Raw genomic sequence first — 27,337 nt, forward strand, 5'->3', positions numbered from 1 at the left:
AATGATACCCTACTTATATAGGTTCGATTTTGTTGTACTTCGGAAAAAAATCATAACTACATGCACGAAATTTATATGTTAAAAATTCTCATCTTCTAACCCCTATAACTTTTTACATTTTCCGTGTATGGGCCAGTATGAAGTTTTTATCGGTACCATTTTTGTATTGATCAGACTTTTTGATCGCTTTATATTCATTTTTTCATGATGTAAAAAGTGACCCAAAATACGCTATGTTGGACTTTGAAATTTTTTTGCGTGTACGCCATTGACCGTGTGGTTTAATTAATGATATTTTTTTATAGTTCGGACATTTCCGCATGGGGACATTTCCGCATAGGGAGCTATAACACTGCACACACTGATCTCTTACCCTGATCCCTGCAAAGCCATAGCTTTGCATGGATCAGCGAGATAGGGTCTCGATTGCTCAAGCCTGTAGCTCAGGCTTGGAGCAATCAAATGCCAATCGGACGTGACGGAGCAAGGTAAGGGGGTCTCCGCTCGCGTCCTAGCTGATCGGGACATCGTGATTTTATCGCTATGTCCCGATCAGCCCGACTGAGCTGCCGGGAAGCGTTTACTTTTGTTTTCAGATGCGGCAATCAATTTCGATCGCCGCGTCTGAAGGGTTAATAGCGCGTGGCACACCGATCAGTGCCGCATGCATTATCCCAGGGACCCGGCTATGGTTAGCAGCCGGGACCTATGATGCACCATTTTAAACACCGGGACCGTGCGTAGGGCCTACAGGTACGCCCTTCGTCCTGAGTGAGTTAAACTGACTGATACTGACCTGAACAAAGTGCCAAAAAATGACCATACACAAAGCGTTTTACTATTAAAAGAGATTTCTGGCGAAAGTTGAAGGGGTACTCCCTTGGAAAACTTTTTTTTTTTTTTTTTTAAATCAACTGGTGCCAGAAAGTTAAACAGATTTGTAGATTACTTCTATTTAAAAATCTTAATTCTTCCAGTACTTTTTAGGGGCTATATACTACAGAGGAAATGCTTTTCTTTTTGCATTTCTCTGATGTGCATTTCTCTGATGTCCATTTTTGGAACTGTCCAGGAGAAAATCCACATAGCAAACATATGCTGCTCTGGACAGTTCCTAAAACGGACAGCAGATGTCAGCAGAGAGCACTGTGGTCGGGACATCAGAGAAATCCAAAAAGAAAAGCATTTCCTCTGTAGTATATAGCCCATAAAATGTATTGGAAGGGTTAAGATTTTTTAATAGAAGTAATTTACAAATCTGTTTAACTTTCTGGCACCAGTTGATTTAAAAAAAAAAGTTTTCCACGGGAGTACCCCTTTAACTTATCGTCTATTCACAGGATATGGGATAATTAGCTGATCGCAGGGGGTTCAACTGCTGGGTCCAGCCCCCCACCCACGACCACCGGGACAGGACCCGGCACTCAGTGAGGAGTGCGTGATGCAGCCGGCACTCGCTCTATTCATTTTTATGGGAGCGACAAAAAGACATCATCGGCGCTCCCATAGAAATAAATGGAGCGCATGCCATCTACCCGTAGACGACACATCCTCCTCACTGAGAGTGACGGGGTCCCGTCCTGGAAAACGTGTGGGGCCCCAGTGGTCAGACCCTGCGATCAGCTACTTATCCCCTATCCTGTGAATAGAGGATAAGTTAATTTTTGCCTGAGTACTCATCGGCGCCTGTACTGTGGAGGGGAGAAGACGCAGGCCCTGCAGCTGAGGAGATCGCTGTGTGGTATATCAGGTGAGCATCTTTTATTTTATTTTATTTTTTTAACCCTGCCTATACCTATAGGGAACGGGGGGTGCTCTGCATATACTTATAGGTAAGGGGGGGTGCTCTGCATATACTTATAGGGAAGGGGGAGGGGGGTTCTCTGCATTTACTTATAGGGAAGGGGGGGAGAGGGGGGGTGCTCTGCATATACTTATAGGGAAGGGGGGAGGGGGGGTGCTCTGCATATACTTATAGGGAAGGGGGGAGAGGGGGGGTGCTCTGCATATACTTATAGGGAAGGGGGGAGAGGGGGGTGCTATGCATATACTTATAGGGAAGGGGAGAGAGGGGGAGTTCTCTGCATATACTTATAGGGAAGGGAGGGAGAGGGTGGGTGATACTCTGCATATACCTATACGGAAGGGGGGAGAGGGGGGTGCTCTGCATATACCTATAGGGAAGGGAGGGAGAGGGGGCAGCTCTGCATATACCTATGGGAAAGGGAGGGAGAGGGGTGGGTGTAGCTCTGCATATACCTATGGAAAAAAGGGTGGGGTGTAGCTCTGCATATACCTATGGGAAAGAGGGTGGGGTGTAGCTCTGCATTTACCTATGGGAAAGAGGGGGGGTATAGCTCGGCATATACCTATGGAGAAGGGGGGTGTAGCTCCACATATACATATGGGAAAGAGGGGGGGTAGCTCTTAATATACCTATGGGAAAGAGGGGGGTAACCCTGCATATACCTATGGGAAAGAGGGGGGGTGTAACTCTGCATATACCGATGGGAAAGAGGGGGGGTAGCTCCTCATATACCTATGGAAAGAGGGGGTGGGGGTGTATCTCTGCATATACCTATGGGAAAGAGGGGGGGGTGTAACTCTGCATATACCTATGGGAAAGAGGGGGGTGTAGCGTAGCTCTGCATATACCTATGGGAAAGAGAGGGGGTGTAACTCTGCATATACCTATGGGAAAGATGGGGGGGGTAACTCTGCATATACCTATGGGAAAGAGGGGTTACCTGGCTACCTACCTACCTGCCCATTTACTGTGCAGGACACCAAGGAGGGCATTATTACAGTTTGTGGGCCTATAGATGGGAAGATTGTGTAGAGGAGGGGAGGGCACTGAAAAAATGAGTCTGACATGTTTTTCCTGCAGATGTTAAGAGATTCACATGGTGGTCTTATCCGGACGGAGAAGAAGAGGAAAGAGGACGCCGCTGATCAGAAAAGACGTAATTGTGAGTCCCAAAATGTAACTGTAATCACTTATACGGTATACACATCCTGTGTACAGATGATATCTACCGCCATATGGTCCTGTATATAATCACTTATATTGTATACAGATCCTGTATAGTATACTGGTCTGTATATAGTGGTTTTATTCAGTACAGTATGGCGGTATTATCCAGTTATTGTGTGGTGCTATATATTTGCTCATTGTATACCAGTATTATTGGTCATGGAAATTTACCTACGTTAAAGTGTTTCTTACATATATATAAATTTTAATTTATTGTGTGTGGGATTTGGGTGGAATAGTAGCGTGGCAGAAGATTGACGAACTGCAAAGCCTAGCAGGGGCCCTTGCCTTTTTTTTTGGTCCAGGGGCCCCGAGTGTTGTCAGTCCGCCCCTGGGGGAGGGGAGGGGGTGTAATTAAGGGGGGTGCGTGTGTGTGGGGGGGGGGGGGGAGGGGGGCAAACAAAGGGTCCGCCCCGGGTGCCAAATGCTCTAGGTACGCCCCTGCCTCCATCTATACCCGTTTATAGGGGAAGATAATTTTTTTTAAATTTTAGGCGCCTTGGGGAGAATTTATCAAGCACCATGTGTCAGTTCTTAGGCACATTTTGCACAATTTTTTTCTGTCTTTGACTTTGTAGACATATTTATCCAGCATATTGTGCCATTTTTTTCTTTTTGCTAATTTACACCATCAGTTATACATGTTTGGCCTAACAAAAGGAGACATGGTTTAAGTGCCATGGTTTTTTTAAACACTTTTATTCTATTCAACAAAAAGTTGTCAAATGTTTGCACTACCCAATTCCATTAAATATGTGCAAATGTATCAAACATTATGCAACAATATAATACATTAAGTGCAAATGAAGCTTTGTACCACCTCTTTGAAAAGACCACCCCCATAGTGGTCTTGTTTTTAGGACACCACTGCAATAGAAGACCAGAAGAAATTTGGGTGGTCTTCTCAAAGAGGTTTCACTGTATTTATTAGAACAATACATGATCAAACAATGGAAATAAAGACACAGACACAATGATGTAAAGGGGAAAAAGGACATTTTATTTCGTTTATATAGTTACAGGAAGGGGATACTGGGATTCTGCAAATTTTAGAAATGTGTGTTATGTTTTATTTTGCTATGTGTAATGTATAAATGTAAAAGCAAAGCTTTTTTATATACTGTGTTGATCCAAAGGAAGGCGAAAACCCCCTTGAGGAAAGAGCCAATTATCCTTATGTAAGGGGGGAAAATTCCTTCCTGACCCCAAATATGGCAATCGGAACAAGTCCCAGGATCAAAAGCCAGTACATGACCTATCTAGTATGGTAAACTATTATGTATTTTTTTTTTAATATATTCATATATAATACTTTTTTTTATTATTATTATTATTATTCATTTATTTTTTGTACATTATGTTATGTTACCTATTTATGGCTGGAATGATCCCAAGGAAGGCAAAAACCCCCTTAAAGAATGAGCCAATTGTCCTCAAAGGAGAAAAATTCCTTCCTGACCCCAAATATGGCGATCGGAACAAGTCCCAGGATCAAAGCCGATATCTACCGCTATCTGTTGTGTGTGTCTGTGTGTATGTGTCTATACTATCTATGTATGTACCTGTGTGTATATTTCTATCTACCTGTATGTGTGTGGGATCCTAATGTATATATGATGATGTGTGATACTTACCAGGTCTGTGCTGAGGTGTTACAAGCACAGGCCGCTCCTGGGGTACAGAGGGTCTTCAGAGGCTGTGGAGGATGTGGAGCTAAGATCCAGGGTAACAACTTGATGGAAATCTGCAGCATTCAGATGGTATAGAGAGGATGTTATAGACAAGCCGAGGTCTAATACAGCAGCAGAGGCATGGGTCAGGGGGCACAGAGCTCTGGGCCGTGGCCATGGGCTGATGTTAACAGGCCCAGCTTGGAGCAATGAAAGAGAATCCTTCCAAGGGGTGAAGGGCTGTCTCTTCCTCTGGCCACGGCAGGTCTCCCTTCTTCAGAGCTGGCTTGAATGGTGTAAATGGCGGCTGTGCTCTCTTCTGCTCCAGTTCCTCCCAGTTGATGGTGGTGAAGAATGGATGGTCTCTGATGTTCCTGTTCACACCAAGCCGCTTCTCAGGATTCTTACGCAGCAGTTTCTTGATCAGATGTTTCAGGTCAGCAGGGAGCCAAGATGGAATATTAGGCTTCTCTCTGGTGATGGAATCGTGAGCCATTTCTCTGTTGCAGCCAAAGTAAAATGGGGAACGTCCTGCTGACATCCGGGATACAACAATCCCCAGGCTCCACCAGTCAACTGCTGCATAGTACATCTTCCTCTGGAGCACCTCTGGGGCCATGTATGGTAACGTGCCCGTCACTCCTTGGATCTTGTTGGAAGAGGTGACGCCATCTTGGGCAAGTCCGAGGTCTATAATGCGGATGTGTCCATCTCGATCCAGCATGATGTTATCTGGCTTGATATCTCTGCAATGAAAGAAGAAAAAAGAGTTATAAATAAAAGACAATGGTAATGTGGTGCCACAGGGGTGCAAGGAATTCTTATCAGCTTCTCCGGGGCCAGACAATGGGAGTAAGAAACACACCGACGTCGGGTTACGGATAACTGTCTTTTACTGAGCAGGTGTAGATGGTACAACACACAGTATGAAGAGTAGAAGGGATGCAGTGTAACCCTTGGGAGCCCTGTTGCCTTGATAGGACTTATGGTGCTTTTCATCCACTTGAATAATACTGACTAGAGATTAGAGACTGAAAGGTTTCCCACTCTGGCTAGGGTTCTCACAAGGTCCAAGTACTATCACCGCCAGAGCTTGACTCACCGCTGTACGGGGGAACACTTGCAGAATGGTGGGGCTGACTCCGCTGTACGGGGAACCCTTGCAGATTGGCAGGGCTGACTCCGCTGTATGGGGGAACACTTGCAGAATGGTGGGGCTGACTCCGCTGTACAGGGGAACCCTTGCAGAATGGCGGGGCTGACTCCGCTGTACGGGGGAACACTTGCAGAATGGCGGGGCTTCCGCTGTATGGGGGAACACTTGCAGAATGGTGGGGCTGACTTTAGAAGATATTTTCTTAGGCTTCCCTCAGGATTTCTCTACACACGACTTCCTCCTCCTTTCCACACAGTTCTCAGCTTGAGCTCTGCAGCTAGACTGGGGCGACTCCTCCCCCCCAACACCATATACAAGAGAATTTAGGGGTTCCCACTAGGCAGGCAGGGTCACCTGATTATCACTGCTCCTCTCTCTCTTAAGGACCGAGGTCATATTGGCCTTAAGGACCAGAGCATTTTTTGCAAATCTGGCCACTGTCACTTTAAGCATTAATAACTCTGGGATTCTTTTACTTATTAATTTGATTCCGAGTTTATTTTTTCATGACATATTCTACTTTATCTTAGTTGTAAATTTTTGTCAATGCTTGCATCATTTCTTGGTTAAAAACTGCAAAATTTTATGAAAAATTAACAAATTTCGCATTTTTCTAACTTTGAAGCTCTCTGCTTGTGAGGAAAATAGACATACCAAATACATTATATATTGATTCACATTTACAAAATGCCTACTTTATGTTTGCATCATAAAGTTGACAGGTTTTTACTTTTGGAGGACATCAGAGGGCTTCAAAGTTCAGCAGCAATTTTCCTATTTTTCACAAAATTTTAAAAATCTGAATTTTTCAGGGAACAGTTCTGTTTTGAAGTGTATTTGAGGGGTCTTCGTATTAGAAATGTCCCATAAATGACCCCATTGTAAAAACTGCACCCCTCAAAGTATTCAAAATGACATTCAAAAGGTTTGTTAACTCTTTAGGTATTTCACAGGAATAATTAGCAACAAGAAATAGCAGCGTTGTAGTATAATGTACATTGAAACTACTGGTGTATAAACCATATCTAAAACTCGCTGCGGGTCTATAAACCAATGCTACAGTATAGCTCTGAAAATAAATTTTATATACTTATAGAGAAACACTAGAGCCATGACTACTGATAAAACTAAAATAATTTTATTAATACTCTTTAAAATCACAAATATGACTACTAAATATTAACATTATACAAGGTCAATGATTGTAAACGGATAACCAATCCGAAAAGAAGGTGGTAAGACAGGTATGAAGTATATAAACAGTGAGATCTACAGCAGCAGTAATGGGTGTCCAATAATAATGTCCAATAGGACAAGAAAAGGGGTATATAACCTTTACCAATATAATGTCCAGCTACCCACTCAGGATAGCTGGAATGGACACTAACAGTGCATGAAAGTAAAAGCACTAACAAAGCTGGTACTCACTTACCCATAATGGAGACCTGTCACCACCGCCCCAACGTATGTTTCATCAGCCTGGACTTTCTCAAGGGAATAGCAGCAAAGTGAAGGAGAACATTCTAAATCTCTATTTTTTACACTAACATGTTCCTGTAGACCCAGTATTAGCATTTTTATAAAGGCTAGAAGGAGAAAATGCCACCCAAAATGTGTAACCCAATTTCTATCAAGTAAGGAAATACCTCATATGTGTATGTCAAGTGTTCTGTAGGTGCACTAGAGGGCTCAGAAGGGAAGGAGCGACAATGGGATTTTGGAGAGTGAATTTTGCTGAAACGGTTTTTAGGGGGCGTGTCGCATTTAGGAAGCCCCTATGGTTCCATAACAGCAAAAAAAAAAAAAAAAAAAAAAAAAAACACATAGCTTATTATTTTGGAATCTACACCCCTCAAGTGGTACAGTGAGCTTTAACACCCCACAGGTGTTTGACGACTTTCTGTTAAAGTTGTATGTGTAAATGAATTTTTTTTCCCACTAAAATGTTGGTTTTCCCCCCATATTTTACATTTTTACAAGGGGTAATAGGAAAAATGACACCCACAATTTGTAACCCCATCTCTTCTGAGTATGGTAATACCCCATGTGTGGACGTCAAACGCTCTGTGTGCGAACTACAATGCTCAGATGAGAAGGAGTCACATTTAGCTTTCGGAAAGCAAATTTTGATGAAATGGTTTTTGGGGAGCATGTCCCATTTAGGAAGCCCCTTTGGTGCAAGGACAGCAAAAAAAAAAAAACACATGGCATACCATTTTGGAAACTACACCCCTCAAGGAACGTAACAAGGGGTACAGTGAGCCTTAACACCCCAGCGGTGTTTGACGACTTTTCGTTAAAGTCGGATGTGTAAATGAAAAAACATTTTTTTTCACTAAAATGCATTTTTTTCCCCCCAAATTCAATATTTTTACAAGAGGTTATAGGAAAAAATGCCCCCCAAAATTTGTAACCTCGTGTGGAAATACCCCATATGTGGACGTAAAGTGCTCTGCAGGCGAACTACAATGCTCAGGAAAAAAAAGCTTTTGGAGAGAGAATTTGTTTGGAATGGAAGTCGGGTGCCATGTGCGTTTACAAAGCTCCCATGGTGCCAGAACAGCAGAAACCCCCCCACACATGTGACCTCACTGCACCCCTAACCAAATGTAATAAGGGGTGCAGTGAGCATTTATACCCCACTGGTGTTTGACAGACTTTTGGAACAGTGGGCTGTGCAAATGAAAAATCTAATTTTTCATTTTCATGGATGACTGTACACAAAATAGGTCAAATGCCTGTGGGGTGTAAATGTTCACTGAACCCCTTATTACATTACGTGAGGGGTGTAATTTTCAATATGGGGTCACATGTGGATGGGGTCCACTGTTCTGGCACCATGGGGGCTTTGTAAACGCACATGGCCTTCAATTCCAACCAAATTCTTTCGACAAAATCCCAATGGCGCTCCTTCTCTTCTGAGCATTGTAGTTCGCCTGCAGAGCACTTTACGTCTACTTATAGGGCATTTATATACAGATTTTGGGGGGCTTTTTTACTATTACACCTTGAGAAAATGAAAAATTTGGGATAACACCAGCATTTTAGTGAAAAAACACAAATTTTTCATTTTCAATGAAAATTCTTCAAACAGGTGTGGGGTGTTAAGGCTCACTATGGGGTCACATGTAGGTGTTTTTTTTTTTTATGTCAAAACCGCTGTAACGATCAGCCACCCCTGTGCAAATCACCTGAAATGTACATGGTGCTCTCACTCCTGAGCCCTGTTGTGCGCACGCAGAGCATTTTACTCCCACATATGGGGTATTTCCGTACTCAGGAAAAATTGCATTAAAAACTTTGGGGTCTTTTTTTCCTTTTACCTTTTGTGAAAATAAAAAAGTATGGGGAAACACCAGCATGTTAGTGTAACATTTTTTTTTATTTTTTACAATAACATGCTGGAGTAGACCCCAACTTTACCTTTTCATAGGGGGTAAAAGGAGAAAAAGCCCCCCAAAAAATTGTTAGACAATTTCTCCCGATTACGGAAATACCCCATATGTGGCCCTAAACGGTTTCCTTGAAATACGACAGTGCTCCGAAGTGAGAGAGTGCCATGCCTATCTGAGGCCTAAATTAAGGATTTGCATAGGGGTGGACATAGGGGTATTCTAAGGCAGTGTTTCCCAAACAGGGTGTCTCCAGCTGTTGCAAAACTCCCAGCATGCCTGGACAGTCAATGGCTGTCCCGCAATACTGGGAGTTGTTGTTTTGCAACAGCTGGAGGCTCCGTTTTGAAAACAGTGCCATACCTGATATTTTTCATTTCTATTGGGGAGGGGCGAGGGGGGGGGCAGTGTAAGGGGGTGTATATGTAGTGTTTTACTCTTTATTTTGTGTCAGTGTAGTGTATTGTTTTTAGGGTACATTCACACGGGCGGGTTTACAGCGAGTTTTGAGCTACAGCGGAAAATAGCTGCATTTCAAACTTGCAGCGAGAAACTCACAGTTAAACCCCCTGTGGGGAAGGCAAAACTACAACTCCCAGCATACCCTTTGGCTGTCTGTGCATGGGGGTTGTAGTTATGCAACAGCTGGAGGTACACTGGTTGCAAAACACTAAGAGTTTGTTACTTAACTCAGTGTTTCCCAACCCGTGCGCCTCCAGCTGTTGCAAGGGCCAGTTGAAGGGCCAGATGTTACAGAACTACAACTCCCAGCATGCCTGGACTGTCTGGGCATGCTGGGAGTTGTAGTTTTGCAACATCTGGAAGAGCACAGATTGATCCAAACGGCGGCCCTCCAGATGTTGCAAAACTGCAACACCCAGCATGCCCAGACAGCCAAAAGGCATGCTGGGTGTTGTAGTTTTGAAACTACCAGAAGCAGCAGTGAAGAGCTTCACTGCTGCCTCTGATGCAGATGCCGCCCGCCGCCTCCTCCACTTGCCCGCCGCCAACCCGTGTGCCTCCAGCTGCTGAGAGCCTGCCGCCGGTCCCCACTGCCGTGCCGGTACTTGATAAGTGCTGCTGTCTCCACAGCAGCTCTCGGCATCATCTTCCCCTGCTCTGCTCAGACTTCTAGTGGCGGGCAGAGCAGGGGAAATGAACTTTACCCCCAGTCAGCTCATTCACTGTGATTAGTCCACTGGGACCAATCACAGTGATCGCTGACCAGGACCATCGACAGATGGTCCTGGAAGGTGTTGCAGAAGTTGTCCCCTGCTTGAAACAGCGGGACTTCTGCCAGTTAACCCGTGCGATGCTGTGCATCGCGGGGTTAACTGAATGACGTGATTCTGCGGGAAGGGGTTAAAGATACAGTACATACATTATATAATACACAGTGAAAAATGCATGCCCAAGGAGATCCGCAGCCCACAGGACAGCTTTTGGTGCTGGGACATCACAGGAAATCTTTAAAGATCGACAATGGTGAAGGGGTCATGAACTGTACCACCACAAAGCATAACAAAATTCAGGATTCTGGGAAAGTTGGGTGCATTATTTACAACATGACAAGGAGACAGGTGTGGGGAAGTTAGACTTACCGGTGGACGATGTTATGTCCGTGAAGGAACTGGAGGCCGCATGCAATCTCTGCTGTGTAGAATCTTACGTTGTCGGTGTTCAGACAGCTGCACATTCTGAGTAAAGCCTCCAGGCTGCCGCCGGACAGGTACTCGGTGATGAAGAATGCATGGTCCTGAGACTGCTGTGCAGCATACAGGTGACACAGGAACGGGCAGTCTCGGGCCAGCATGAGGATCCGTCTCTCTCTCTGCAGGGTCGCTGCATTGTCCCCTGTCTTGGTGATTCCCTTGATGGCCACGTAGTTGTTTCGGCCGGGGAGTGATGCCAGGCCCACCTGAAAGAAAGCAAAGAGAGCAATAGTAAATAGTGGAAGACTATGGGAAATATTTCCTTTTGACAATATCCCATTGGTATAACTAGAGCCAACTTGTTATAACTAGGTATAACTAGAGGTATATCTAGAGCCAACCAGTTAGGGACTGTGGGGTGATGGTCATTGTTATTTCCATGCCGTGGTACATATGAGATGTAATAGGGATGTAGTTGAAAAAAAAAAAAAAAGTCCCAAAAAAACACCCATTCTACTGCACAGCGTGGGCAAATGTTAGCTGCAAGTCAATAAGGAACTACAAAATGCCATATCCACTTTTTTCGTTTTTCTAATTGGTGTTTTTTTTTATCCTTTAGTGATTCCTATAAGCGGCCTTATGAGACTATGGCGTTTTTTTGGGAAAATCGCTGTATTTTTCTCCATAGTGTGGGAGTGAAAAAACACAAAAAAAAATCCATGTGGGTTTTAACATTGTTTTTGCAGGCGTGTTTTTATTTTTATTTTTATTTTTTACTTTAGCTATTCCATTTTACTATTAAAATAAATAAATATATATATACTAGCTGAGTACCCAGCATTGCCCAGTTTTTCCTTCCTAATCCTTGTTGGGGAGGAAAATAAACAAAGGAGGAAGCTTTTGACTTCATATCCCCTCCTCATATATTGATGCCATATCCCAACCTCCTATCCCGACCTCCTATCCCATCCTCCTATCCCGTCCTCCTATCCCTTCCTCATATCCCGACCTCCTATCCCGACCTCCTATCCAGTCCTCATATCTCGACCTCCTATCCAGTCCTCATATCTCGACCTCCTATGTGGGAACATACATTTCCCATTGATTTGCATGGGACTTTAAACAAAAACCCTGACCCTCACAAATGGGGGTAGTTAAGGGTTAAATTAGCTATCCTATATTTTAAGTGGACATATAAGTAACATGTGACCAAGTATTATATCTCCAGCCGTTTGGAAGTTATGCAGTAACATATACAGTAATTCCCATGGACTTGTATGGGACTTTAAACAAAAACCCCGTGATGCTGGAACTTACACACATACATACACACATACACACATTGAGTGTTATATATATATACATATATATATATATATATATATATATATATATATATAGATAGATAGATAGATAGATAGATAGATAGATAAAATGATGCAGTATGGATGGGAAAATTTGTAGGGAACAAATTTTAGATATTTTAATATATATATATATATATATATATATATATATATATATATATATATATACACACATTTTTTTTTTTTTTTCAATCAGGGAATGATTTATGTGAACGGGCAGGGACCTGAAAATGTAGCCGGCAGTATTACAAATGGATAAGGGGTCCATGTAATTGTAAAAATAATATATTTTTTTCTTAATTTTTTAAAACTTTTTATTCATTATGTATTTTTATAATTAGAATTTTACTAAATACTGTGCAAAATCCAATATCAACTATATGTCTGTCATTATTGTGGTACTACCAGTACTCCAAGCATATAACAGAGGCGGTGCCCGCCAATCACGTCTCTCAGTGGGGCACTGCGCTCAGCTTATAGCCGGCCACAGCAATGTCCCTCCTGCCTTGGCTGGTGATAGACTGAGCACAGTGTCATGTAAGGCGAGACATCACTGCGGCCAGCGATAAGCTCCAAGATGCGGAAAAAGACCGGGCCCAGAAGATAGAAGACCGATATTGGCACACGGGGGGAGTAGCGGAATGTGAGTTACAGTTTTGTTTTGTTTTTGGCAGCCCAGGCATAATGGATGAAAAAGGGCATCTATCACATCCTTGTAATGGGCATCTATCACATCCTTGTAATGGGCATCTATCACATCCTTGTAATGGGCATCTATCACATCCTTGTAATGGGCATCTATCACATCCTTGTAATGGGCATCTATCACATCCTTGTAATGGGCATCTACCACATCCTTGTAATGGGCATCTACCACATCCTTGTAATTGGCATCTATCACATCCTTGTAATGGGCATCTATCACATCCTTGTAATGGGCATCTATCACATCCTTGTAATGGGCATCTATCACATCCTTGTAATGGGCATCTATCACATCCTTGTAATGGGCATCTATCATATCCTTGTAATGGGCATCTATCACATCCTTGTAATGGGGGTTAAAAAGCTTATTCCACTCATATGTTTCTGTGTATATTTCATTGTTTTATAGCCAAAAGAGAATAAATTCTTTATAATGTGTCCGAGTATCAGAGGGCCGCCAACACCTTTCTCTGCTGACCTCCCATTGACTGACACAGCGGCACACACAGAGGAGCGCAGTAACAGCGAGCTCTTTGCCTCTAGCTATTACAGAGCACCAGTGGTGTTGCTAAGGTTAATGTCACCCGTTGTGGTAGAAAATGATGTCACCCTATAATGCCCCCCTAAGTAATTTTTTAGCCTGTTGTGATGCAAAGTAAGGGGCAATTGCTCAATAAGTTTGTACCATGTGATACTATAGCTCCCAGTAAAATCTTAGCAGTAATAAGTTTATGCTGGGAGTTGTTGTTTCACCCATGATCACTGCAGAACTTACAAGTGACTACAGCTATGATGCAATACAATTGGCCAGATGACAGCTTCTCTGTAGCAGGGGCGTGTGACAGGTCAGGCACGGATGGCCCGGCCACCGTAGGTCTTGCTGCTTCTCGGGGAGCATGCAAGCTGAAGGTCTGTATGTATTATATAGAGAGCTCCAGCTTGCATTCTCCCTGATCTTCTAAGAGCCAGTGCAGGAGGATAGCAAGGGGGGACATAAGGCCTAGGGGCATGTAGGACGGAGGCAGGGTGCCACCACATATCTTTATTCCGTGCAGGAACTCCTCCCCTTCACCGATAGGAGCATGCTTAAAGAGACACTGTCATGTTGAAAAACTTTTTATATTTTGTAGTACTACTGATAAGATGACTTTTTTAAATACACATTTATAAAAAAAAAAATTACTAAAAAAGGAAAAATGAAAATAACCACCACTAGGGGTCATCAGTCTTTATGCAGACAGACTACTCTGAATTTTGCAGCATACTGGATACAGGCCATAAAGTGTGTTGGTATCCAGTATAGGAGATCACCACTGCAGCCTTCAGCTATTTCTAAACTACAACTACCATGATGGGAGTTGTAGTTTTGCAACAGCTGGAGTTACAATCTTTGTAAAACTCTGTGTTAGAGCTGGGTATTCTCCAGCTGTGTGTCTCCATCTCTTGCAAAACTACAGACAAAGGATGTGTGGGCATGCTGGGAGTTGTAGTTTTGCAACAGCTAAAGGCAACACTGTTCTAACACAGTGCTTTACAAACACTGCAGCTAAAGCTATTGCAAAACTACAACTCCCAGCATGCTTGAACAGCCAAAGCTTTCTCTGACTCCTGAATGACAAAGAAGCTGAACAGACATTCAGGAGTCTGTTAAAGCTGAATGACACACATTTTCTATCTGTTCCTTGTAAAGCTGGAATAGCATCCATCTTTACTAGGAACAGATATAAAATGTATGCATAAAAACTACTGTGTTTTTATCACTAAAATCCTTGCACTAATTTAGAAAGATCTGCAGACTGCCAGGCTGCTCCCAGACTCCGTGAGGGAAAGAGATGGACACGCCCCCTCCACAAGGCAAGAAGACAAAGCAAGTGACCAAGATATAAATGCTATCTGTTAGGGATATATAGGTCCTAGACACATAACATTTTATATGTACAGGATCAGGATTAGGTACTGAGCAACATATCACTTTTTTTTCTTTTGGCACTATGACAGGTACCTGATTCACGTTCACAGAGGAAGAAGACAGAGACAAAGTGTGTGTACTCACTTTTTTGCTGTTAATAAAATGTGCTTCACTGCTCTGATCCTTTCCTCCGCTCCTGTGCCTGGACTGTCGGGTAGCGTTCCCCTCCCCAGACATGGACAGCAATAGAAGTATCCGGCACCACGGTAGCAGGTAAAAAAACTTCAAGCTTTATTCAGATAAATACAGGCACAGCATGGTAGACACTATTTTGCTGTTACACCATATCTCGTCCTCCTGTTACTGCCAAAGCTGTACTTACTTTTCTACTGTTACATCTTGTCGCATCCTCAAGTTGCCTCCAGTGCTGCAACCACTATTCTGCTTTTACATCATGTCTTAAGCTCCTTTCACCTCTAGAGCTGCAGCCACTATTCTGCTCTCACATCATGTGTTATACTCCAGTCATCTCCAGAGTTGCAGTCAGTATTCTGCTGTTACATTTTGACTTATCCTCCAGTCACCTTAAGAGCTGCTGTCACTATTCTGCTGTCACAACATGTCTTATCCTCCTGTCACTTCCAGAGCTGCAGTTACTTTTCTGCTGTTAGAATATGTCTTATACTGCAGACACCTCCAGATCTGCATTGGCTGAGGGTGATAGGAATGTGGTAGCTGTAATCACACTCCTATCACTCTCAGGCAGGGGGGGCAGCGGGGGAGTGGTCCACCCCATGTTAGAGGGGGGGGGGGGAGGGTTGTGCCATCTCTCAATTCATACTTTTTAACTTACTGGGGGGGTCAGCATAGCCGAACTTCAGGCACTAGAGGAATCCTGCCTCTCTAGTGCCAAATACCTGGCGGTGCTGACTCAACCTACAGAAACACCAGCCAGTAATGACCAACAATGGAGATCACTTTGATGCTGGTCATTTAACCCCTTTAAAGGGTTATCCACCATAAGGTGATTTTAGTACATACCTGGCAGACATTAATGGACATGCTTAGGAAGGATCTGCGCTTGTCTTGGGGCTAAATGGCGTGAGATTACCATAACGCTGTGGCTAGCTTTTTGTGAACTAGTATTTCCTTTTTGAGTTTACTTCTTTGCCTACAAAGCCCATAATTCCATTTTCCTCCCTCCCACACATCAGTCACACTCCCATAAATGAGCAGCATTCATTCAAAAGACCTGTGGTTTTCAATCAGGGTGCCTACAGTTGTTGCAATAGTTGCAGATTGATCTCTCTCCCACCAAGCGATCGCTCCACCCATTGAAGCAGACAGGCTCCCTGTCATCAGCTGACTAGTGAGTCAGGTCTCGGCCGCATTGCAACCTGGGAAAAATCTGAGACAACAGTAATTTTGTATGATGTTAAAAGTAAATATTGGGGTGAAAATCACATAAGAATTGTGAGAAATCCGTCACATACGGGTACAGACACTACATTATTAACTACACTAACTTTACAGCCTCTGTAGCATAGTCAAATGTCAAATAAAATATAATTTCTGGAATACCCCTTTAGAGACACAGCAAATTTTGGCCTTGAGGACACAACAAATTTTAGTTTACACATTTTTTAGTTTACACCTTTCAAGAGCCATAATTCTTTTATTTTTCCATCCACAGACCCATATGTTTGTTTTTTCACAACAAAATGTACTTTATAAAGACACCTTAAATTTGAATTTAAAATTGAAAAGAAAATAGATTAAAGAAAATCACAATTTTGCTAATTTTTGGGGGTTTTGGTTTTAAGCAATGCATTTTACAGTGAAATTGACATGTTTTCCCATGGAAAACTTTTTTTTTTTATCAACTGGTGCCAGAAAGTTAAACAGATTTGTAAATTACTTCTATAAAAAAATCTTAATCCTTTCAGTACTTATTAGCTGCTGAATACTACAGAGGAAATGGTTTCCTTTTTGGAACACAGAGCTCTCTGCTGACATCATGACAACACTGGACTGACATATCAGTCCATTTTAAGAACTGTCCAGAGTAGGAGAAAATCCCCATAGCAAACATGTGTTGCTCTGGACAGTTCCTAAAATGGACAGAGATGTCAGCAGAGAGCACTGTGGTCATGAGGTCAGCAGAGAGCTCTGTGTTCCAAAAAGAAAACAATTTCCTCTGTAGTTTACAGACCCTAAAAAGTACTGGAAAGATTAAGATTTTTTAATAGAAGTAATTTACAAATCTGTTTAACTTTCTGGCACCAGTTGATTAAAAAAAAAGTTTTGCACAGGAGTACCCCTTTAATTATGTGGATGAATACAATTAAAATGATACTCATGTTTGCATTCTTTTCTATTACTGCACTTCTTTAAAAAAAGGCAAAGTATGTTTAACATTTCCCTATTCTGACCTCCTATTACTTTCTTATTTTTCTGCATACAGTGCTGTATGAGAATTTTTTGCACCATTATCTGTAGTTTTTAATAAAGGGGTACTCCCATGGAAAACTTTTTTTTTTTAAATCCATACACTGGTTCCAGAAAGTTAAACAGATTTGTAAATTACTTCTATTAAAAAATCTTAATCCTTCCAGTAATTTTTAGGGGCTGTATACTACAGAGGAAATGGTTTTCTTTTTGGATTTCTCTTCTGTCATAACCAAAGTGCTCTCTGCTGACCTCTGCTGTCCATTTTTGGATCTGTCCAGAGAACAAATCCCCATTGCAAACATATGCTGCTCTGGACAGTTCCTAAAATGGACAGCAGAGGTCAGCAGAGAGCACTGTAGTCATGACATCAGAGAAATCCAAAAAGAAAACCATTTCCTCTGTAGTATACAGCCCCTAAAAAGTACCTGAAGGATTAAGATTTTTTAATAGAAGTAATTTACAAATCTGTTTAACTTTCTGGCACTAGTTTATTTAAAAAAAAAAAGTTTTCCACGTAGTACCACTGTAACATAACTTTTGCGTATATTTGACTTTTTCATCACTTTTATTCCATTGTTTCTCAGATATGATATGACCAAAAATCTGCAATTATTTCACTTTGGTTCACATTCCTGATATTGCATTGTCAATGATGTGAATGCAAAAAAAAATTGCCAATTTTTGTTACATCAACACATAAAAAGTAATCAAACAATCAATACAATGCACAAGTGGTACCGGCAAAAACTACAGATCACAGTGTCTGTATGTATGGGTATATAGTATATAAAAAAAATATTGCAGCTCTCCATATAATAGTTAAATCACTGCCACATTTCTGCTTCTTGTTGAAGCTTTTTTCAAGCATGTTCACACACATCACTAAGGGTCTATATTTACCCAGACACGTAATTACCAAATAAAGTAATATCAAGTATAACAAGTATAACGTGCATATTCATCATAAATGTATAAAGACAATTCATCATAGTGACATTGTATGTTCAACACATGAGAAATACATATATGTTCAGTCAAGTGTCAGTGCAAAAAATAGATAAATGGCTTAAAAAAAGATTACTACAGTTATAACATTTACAGTATCTGACATAAGTGAGTACAACCTTCACATGTTTTAACATATTTTATTTTATCTTTTCATGTGACAACACAGAAGAAATGAAACTCTTCTATAAGGTCAAGTGTAACAGTGTTTAATATTGTCCCCCCCCCCCCCCACCCAAATAACTCATCATAAAGCCATTAATATCTTGACCTTGGCAAAAAAAAAGTGAGTACAACCCTAAGTAGAAATGTTCAAATTGGGCCCAATAAGTAATTGTGACTCATTGGTGTTACATGCAGGGCCGCCAACAGCTGGGTACAGCCGGTACTCCCGTAAGGGGCCAGGTCCCGAGGGGGGCCGGGCCCAAATTTTTTATTTTTTTTTACTCCTAGTCAGTCAGTGAGTGACTGTCACTCACTGACCGCTGGGGGCCTGCCATTTTCCACTGACTGACTGACCGTACTCTGTACAATGTACAATCAGTCAGTCAGTTACCCTCTTTCCCGGGCCCCGGCCCTGCCGCACATACCTCGTAGGCCGCTGCCACTTTAAAAAAAAAAAAAAACTGCAGTGACCGTCGGGAGGTACTAGCGCAACGAACTTGCCACGCGTAGGCAAGTTCGGTGCGCTATGACGCGGCAAGCCAGCCCAGAAGTCAGAGGAAAGCGGCGCCCCAAAGAAGAACTGGAGCGGAGGAGCTGCCTGGAAGACGCGTGGCTGACATCGGGTCAGGAAGGTAACCACAGCAGGCTGCCTTCAATGCTCCGACCACTACTCCTCCAGTCTGGGGGCCCACTGCTCTGATCCGTAGGCCCCGAACCGGAGGAGCAGTGGTCAGAGCACAGACATACTGCCTCCAGCCATATACCGTGTATGTCTGGAGGCAGTATGTCTGTGGGGGTACATGGGGCCTATAACTACTTGTTGGGGCACAAAGGGGGGCCTATTTCAACTGTGGGGGCTGAAAGGGGGGCTTATATTTAACTGAGGGCGCTGAAAGGGGGGGCCTATATTTAACTGAGGGGGCTGAAAGGGGGGGCCTATATTTAACTGTGGGGGCTAAAAAGGGGGGGCCTATATTTAACTGGGGGCTGAAAGGGGGGCCTATATTTAACTGAGCGGGCTGAAAGGGGGGCCTATATATAACTGTGGGGGCTGAAAGGGGGGCCTATATTTAACTGGGGGCTGAAAGGGGGCCTATATTTAACTGTGGGGCTGAAAGGGGGGCCTATATTTAACTGTGGGGGCTGAAAAGGGGGTCTATATTTAACTGGGGGCTAAAAGGGGGGGCCTATATTTAACTGAGGGCGCTGAAAGGGGGGGCCTACATTTAACTGAGGGGGCTGAAAGGGGGGGGGGCTATATTTAACTGAGGGGGCTGAAAGGGGGGGCCTATATTTAACTGTGGGGGCTGAAGAGGGGGGCCTATATTTAACTCGGGGCTGAAAGGGGGGGCCTATATTTAACTGTAGGGGCTGAAAGAAGGGGCCTATATTTAACTGTGGGGGCTGAAAGGGGGGGCCTATATTTAACTGTGGGGGCTGAAAGGGGGGCCTATATTTAACTGGGGGCTGAAAGGGGGGCCTATAACTGGGGGCTGAAAAGGGGGGCCTATATTTGGCTGTGGGGCTGAAAGGGGGGGCTATATTTAACTGGGGGATGAAAGGGGGGCCTATATTTAACTGTGGGGCTGAAAGGGGGGCCTATATTTAACTGTGGGGGCTGAAAAGGGGGGCTATATTTAACTGGGGGCTAAAAGGGGGGGCTATATTTAACTGTGGGGGCTGAAAGGGGGGAGTCTATATTTAACTGTGGGGGCTGAAAGGGGGGGAGTCTATATTTAACTGTGGGGGCTGAAAGGGGGGCTATATTTAACTGTGGGGGCTGAAAGGGGGGGCTATATTTAACTGTGGGGGCTGAAAGGGGGGCTATATTTAACTGTGGGGGCTGAAAGGGGGGGCTATATTTAACTGTGGGGGCTGAAAGGGGGGGCTATATTTAACTGTGGGGGCTGAAAGGGGGGGCTATAACTAACATTGGGGGCTGAAAGGGGGGACTACCTATAACTGTGGGGGCTGAAAGGGGGGGCCTATAACTAACTGTGGGAGCTGAAAGGTGGGGCCTATAACTGTGGGAGCTCAAAGGGTGGGCCATCATTACACACAGGGGCACAAAGGGGGTCTACAATCATGTATATTGGAGGCACGTTGGACCTACAATTATATATGGGGCACAGGGGCCTACAACTATATATGGGGCACAAAATTGGCCTATAACTATATATGGGGCAAAGATGGGTGTACAACTATATATGGGGGCACAGAGGAGGTGTACAACTATATATATATATATATATATATATATATATATATATGTGTGGGGGCAGAGAGGGGGTCTACAACTATATAGAGGTGGACATTGTGCTGGAGAAAGTACACAGAAAGTTTCACAGTATTCAGTATATTAGATTACAGCAGAGTGTGGCGCAGTAAAATTACTTTGCAGCACAGTGTATTACTGCACTACAATCTTCTATAAAGTAATTGGAAATATATCATTAGGAAAAAAAATGGGTTGGGGGTTGGCCCTGGGGCGGACTCGCGGGCATGACACTGGGGGGGGGGCCTGGAATTAAGCTGCATAAGGCGCCCCAAAATTTCTGATGGCAGCCCTGGTTACATGTCTCAGGTGTGAATGGGGAGCAATGTCCTAAATCGCTCTCACACTCTCTAATACTGGTCACTGGAAGTTCAACATGGCCCCACATCGTTGCTCTACATTAAGATGGCCTACGCTATAAGAAGATTGCAAAGACTCTGACACTAAGCTGCAGCATGGTGGGTAGGATCAAACAGCTGTGTATAACCACTGCCTAAATCTACTGAAATGGGATATAAATAGGGACATAAATATTACTGGAGGTCTCTAGTGCTGCAGATATGTGATATATATTAGTGAAGATGGGGCTAGTTATTTTCTAGACTTACAATTAGCTGCAGAATATCAATGGGAAAAACCACATTGACTGTCCATTTAACAAAAAAAAATAAAAAAATAAATAAACTTACCACTCCAAAGCTGCCCCTACCCAATACCTGATGGATAGTTAGGTGATAGATGTTAAATTTGGGGTAGGAGCTTGATGTTCCGGGGTCCTGGCTGGTGCCTGGTCTTGGCTCCTCATCCTCCAATAATCTGGCATCTTCTCCTCTCCTCTTCTCCACATCCTCGCTTTCCTCTTCTCTCTTCCTCTTCTTCACCTCCTCGCTCACCTCTTCCTCCTTCCTCTTCTCTCCTGTCTTCTCCACCTCCTCGCTTTCCTCTTCTCTCTTCCTCTTCTTCACCTCCTCGCTCACATCTTCCTCCTTCCTCTTCACTCCTGTCTTCTCCACCTCCTCACTTTCCTCTTCTCTTTTCCTCTTCTTCACCTCCTCGCTCACATCTTCCTCCTTCCTCTTCTCTCTGCTCTCCTTCACCTCCTCGCTTTCCTCTTCTCTCTTCCTCTTCTTCACCTCCTCGCTCACCTCTTCCTCCTTCCTCTTCTTTCCGCTCTCCTTCACCTCCTCGCTTTCCTCTTCCCTCTTCCTCTTTCCTCCGCTCTCCTCTTCCCTCTTCTCTCCTCTCTCCTTCTCGACATCTCCTCTTCTTCCAGTAGCCGCCATCTTTGGGATCCTGTAGACGTCCGTCCGCTCGGTCCAACTGACAGTTGTGGGTAAACAACAACAACAGCCGTTGTCCAGGTGACGTGATGTCATCAAAACATCAGGTGGCACCTGCTACCAGTGGTCCAGGGACCTGTGGATCCATATACATTGTGATATAGGCATCATGGGTGATAGCCTAGGGTCCAGAAGAATGGAGATATTCATGGCTGGTTCTTGTAGTGCTTTATTATTAGTAGATGGGGCAGGTGATGTGACTTTTATGTGTTGTATAGGTTGGCAGTGGTGCCCATAAACTCTGCTGGAAGGTTAGAATAAGGAGGCTGGAATAAACCAGACCATGTACTTGCTGCTAATGGCAGAAATAATAAAGCCTTGTAATGGCCTATAATGTTCTGCTACATTCAATAAGTGTCATCACTCAGATACATTAGATTATGTCCATAGGAGGAGATTTATCAAAACCTGTCCAGAGGAAAAGTTGACCAGTTGCCCATAGCAACCAATCACATTGCTTCTTACATTTTTTTAAAATGGCCTATGAAAAGTAAAAGAAGCCATCTGATTGGTTGCTATGGGCAACTGGTCAACTTTTCCTCTGCACAGGTTTTGCTAAATCCAAAAAGCAGTATATAGGACATCATACGGCTTCACCACCACTGGGACCTTTATTTTTAAGCCGAGCACCATAAATATTTTTTATCATAGAAATTTGTGGGTGTCCAGTCTTAGTTATGGGAGAATGAGATGTTCTATATAAGATGTAGACAGATTTACAATTGACTTTGCTGAACAATCATCTTCACTAGGTCTCATATAATGAATGCAGAATTCCAACCAGAGAGAGATTATAGCGAGGGCAAAAATGGGTCCTTTCTAAGGTCCTCCACCACCCAGGTTCACCAATGTTTCCCCGAGAAAGCATTAGTGTTTGGAAAGTGTTCCTCCAACATTATCTAAGGTTTACTATGTGGTTTACACAGGAGAATCTTACTGTCAGCGGAGGATCTTACTGACACAGAGAAGGCTTTTCTGACAGGGAGAGGATCTTACTGACACAGAGAAAGTCTTACTGACAGGTGGAGGATCTTACTGACACAGAGAGGGACATACTGACAGGCAGAGGATCTTACTGACAGAGAAAGTCTTACTGACAGGTGAAGGATCTTACTGACACAGAGAAGGCTTCTGTCAGGGAGAGGATCTTACTGACACAAAGAAAGTCTTACTGACAGGTGGAGGATTTTACTGACACAGAGAGGGACATACTGACAGGCAGAGGATCTTACTGACATAGAAAGGGCCTTACTGACAGGCAGAGGATCACACTGACTCACAGGTGGGCTTACTGACAGGTGAAGGATCTTACTGACACACAGGGAACCTTACTAACAGGTTATATGGGGGCTCAGACAAATGGAGGGTGATTTGGAGGTGCAGACAGATGGAGGGTTATATGAGGGTGCAGACAATTATAGGGTGATTCAAGGGTGCAGACAGGGGAGGGTGATATGAGGGTGCAGACAGGGGGTGATATGGGAGTGCAGACAAATGGAGGGTGATATGAGGGTGCAGACAGGGGAAGGTGATATGAGGGTGCAGACAGGGGGTGATATGGGGGTGCAGACAAATGGAGGGTGATATGAGGGTGCAGACAATTATAGGGTGATTCGAGGGTGCAGACAGGGGAGGGTGACATGAGGGTGCAGACAGGGGAGGGTGATATGAGGGTGCAGACTGGGGGGTGATATGAGGGGGCAGACAGGGGAAGGTGATATGAGGGTGCAGACTGGGGGGTGATATGAGGGTGCAGACAGGGGAAGGTGATATGAGGGTGCAGACAGGGGAAGGTGATATGAGGGTGCAGACAGGGGAGGGTGATATGGGGGTGCAGACAAATGGAGGGTGATATGGATGTTCAGACAGGGGAGGGAGATATGAGGGTACAAATAGATAGCAGAGGATTATATGGGGTGCAGACAGATGCAGGGTAATATGGATGGGTAGACAGATGGAGGGTTATATGGGGGTGCAGAGTGAGTGTAGCCCTTATCAGATGGACACTTTAGGCCAGCGCCCACCTCACCTAGAGCCAGAAGGACCAAAATGTCAGATTGCTGCAAAACCTGGCATGCAGTTATGTCTCAGGAAAATATGTAAAAATTACAGGTGTGTTCTGATGAGACATGAGTCCTGCCACAAGACAGCATAAAATCACTTCCCCTGGGACGGCTCTCTAATTAGGCGATTTAGGCGGCCACCTAAGGCCTCGCGCTAAAAGGGGCCTCGCGGCCGCCTAATTTGTCTAATTAGCCCGTTCCCGCAGAATGACATATATAAATGTCATGATGTGCAGGTAGTTCGCGCATCATGACATTTACATATGTCATGCAGATAACCCGGTGATGCGCAGCATCGCACGGATTAACTGGCAGAAGTCCTGCTATCACCAGTGGGGGACAACTTCTGCAAGCCCCCCCCAGGACCATCTGTGGATGGTCCTGGTCAGCGATCACTGTGATCACAGTGATCGCTGACTGGGGGTGTTAAAGTTCAGAACCCCCTTCTCTGCCCACCCTTAGAATTCAGGCAGAGCGGAGGAAGAGGATCCCGGAGCAGTGGGGGGCAGCGGCATATACCTGCAGAGGGACCGTTGGGACGGCGCGGCAGTAAAGATCGGGGACCGGCGGCAGGCACACGTGGAGGCTGCGGCAGCAGGCAAGTCTAGAAGACAGCGACGGCAGGCAAGTGGAAGCAGTAGTGAAGATCACCGTAAAGTAATATTCACTGCTGCTTCTAGGAGTTTGGCTGTCTGGGCATGCTGGGCGTTGTAGTTTTGCAACATCTGGAGGGCCACAGTTTGGAGACCACTGTGCAGTGGTCTCCAATCTGTGCTCTTCCAGATGTTGCAAAACTACAACTCTCAGCATGCCCAGATAGTCCAGGCATGCTGGGATTTGTAGTTCTGTAACATCTGGCCCTTCAGATGTTGCCGAACTACAACTACCAGCATGCCTGGGCAGTCTGGGCATGCTTGGAGTTGAAGTTTTGCAACAGCTGGAGGCACATGGGTTGGGTAACACTGAGTTAGGAAACAATGTTTCCCAACCAGTGTGCCTCCAGTTGTTGCAAAACTACAACTCCAGCATGCCCAGACAGCCGAAGGGCATGCTGGGAGTTGTAGTTTTGCAACAACTGGAGCAGAACAGTTGGGAGACCGATAAGTAGTGGTGTCCAAACTGTAGCCCTCCAGATGTTGCAAAACTTCAACTCCAAGCATGCCCAGACTGCCCAGGCATGCTGGAAGTTGTAGTTCAGCAACATCTTAAGGGCCAGATGTTACAAAACTACAACTCCCAGCATTCCACGACTGTCTGGGCATGCTGGGTGTTGTAGTTTTGCAACATCTGGAATAGCACAGATTGAAGACCACTGCACAGTGGTCCCCAAACTGCGGCCCTCCAGATGTTGCAAAACTACAACTCCCACCATGCACGGACAGCCAAAGGGTATGCTGGGAGTTGTAGTTTTGCAACAGGTTTGCACAGGGTACATTCACATGGGCGGGTTTACAGCGAGTCTCACGCTGCAAGTTTGAGATGCAGCAAATTTTCCCAAAAATTTTCACTCGCTGTGAACCTGTCCATGTGAATGTGCCCTAAAAACACTACAGTACACAAAATAAAAAGTAAAACACTACATATACACATACCCCTACACAGTCCCCCCTCCCCCCCCCAGTCCCCCGTCCCCCCCCCCCCCCCAATAAAAATGAAAAACATCAGGTACGGCACTGTCTCCAAAACGGAGCCTCCAGGTGTTGCAAAACAACAACTCCCAGTATTGCCGGACAGCCATTGACTATCCTGGCAGGCTGGGAGTTTTGCAACAGCTGGAGGCACCCTGTTTGGAAATCACTGGCGCAGAATACCCCTATGTCCATCCCTATGCAAATCCTGAATTTAGGCCTCAGATAGGCATGGCGCTCTCTCACTTCGGAGCCCTGTCATATTTCAAGGCAACATTTTAGGACCACATATGGGGTATTTCCGTAATCGGGAGAAATTGCCTAACAAATTTTGGGGAGCTTTTTCTCCTTTTGCTCTTTATGAAAAGGTAAAGTTGGGGTCTACTCCAGCATGTTATTGTAAATAAAATTAATTTTTTACAGTAACGTGCTGGTGTTGCCCCATACTTTTTATTTTCACAAATAGTAAAAGGGGAAAAAAAAAGACCCCCAAAATTTGTAACATAATTTCTCCTGAGTACGGAAATACCCCATATGTGGATGTAAAATACTCTGCGGGAGCACAACATGGCTCAGGAGTGAGTGCACTATGTGCATTTGAGCTGATTTGCACAGGGGTGGCTGATAAGGTACATTTTTCTAAAATTAACCCCTTAAGGAGGCCGGGCATATCCATACGCCCCCGTTTTAAACTCCTTTAGGACTGAGGGCATATGGATACGCCCGTGGGAATTCTGGTCCCCGCCGCTCGCCGGGCGGGGACTGGACCGGGGTGACTGCTGATATCTATCAGCAGCCACCCCGTGCAAACCCCTGGGGGGGGGTCCGAGACCAAATAGTCGGTAAATTCAGACCAACAATTTGCTGCTTTTCTGGTGACCCGGAAAAAATGGGTGAATGGAGCTGTCCAAGACAGCCCCATTCACCCTTACCCAGCAGGAGTGAGGTGGCATGGTTGCCGCCTCACGATCACGTGATTGATTGGTCGGAACGATTGACCAATCACAACCCTGCTAGGTGGCGATCGGTATGGCGAAGATGGCGGAGATCGGTGCCAGCGGGGGTCTCCTACCTTGCCCTGGTCTGGCGGGGGTCCCCTCGGGATCGGTAGCGGCGACAGGAGCAGTAGGATCGGCAGCAGTAGCGGAGGTGGTCCCAGTGGCAGGATACAGCAGGAGGTGAGGCCTGTTCACCTCCTGCTGTTGCTTAGCAACAACTCGCAGCATGCACAGCCAAACAGCATGCTGGGAGTTGTAGTTTTGCAACAGCTGGAGTTCCAACTACAACTCCCAACATGCCCTTTGGTAGTCTGTGCATGCTGGTGGTTGTAGTTATGCAACAGCTGGAGGCACATTTTTTTCTATCAAAAAGTGTGCAGCCAGCTGTTGCACAACTACAACTCCCAGCATGCACAGACTACCAAAGGGCATGCTGGGAGTTGTAGCAGTGTGCCTCCGGCTGTTGCAAAACTACAACTTCCAGCATGCCCTTCGACTGTTAATGCATGCTGATTGTTGCAGTTTTG

At 44.5% G+C, this 27,337-nt stretch overlaps 1 protein-coding gene across 1 annotated transcript; it reads right to left on the reverse strand.

Annotated features, from left to right (window-relative positions):
- Positions 1-4,346: 4,346 nt before the first annotated feature.
- On the reverse strand, positions 4,347-22,436 carry LOC130282828 (protein kinase C delta type-like). Its single transcript, XM_056531643.1, has 4 exons — positions 21,831-22,436; positions 21,471-21,746; positions 10,854-11,170; positions 4,347-5,450 (listed from the first exon to the last, which is right to left on the reverse strand). Exons 1-4 carry the CDS (start codon positions 22,155-22,157, stop codon positions 4,892-4,894), a joined length of 1,479 nt encoding a protein of 492 aa, XP_056387618.1. The 5' UTR covers positions 22,158-22,436; the 3' UTR covers positions 4,347-4,891.
- Between the last annotated feature and the right edge of the window lie 4,901 nt (positions 22,437-27,337).

Source organism: Hyla sarda, chromosome 7, assembly GCF_029499605.1.
Source record: "Hyla sarda isolate aHylSar1 chromosome 7, aHylSar1.hap1, whole genome shotgun sequence".
In the NCBI taxonomy this organism is placed as follows: Eukaryota; Metazoa; Chordata; class Amphibia; order Anura; family Hylidae; genus Hyla; species Hyla sarda.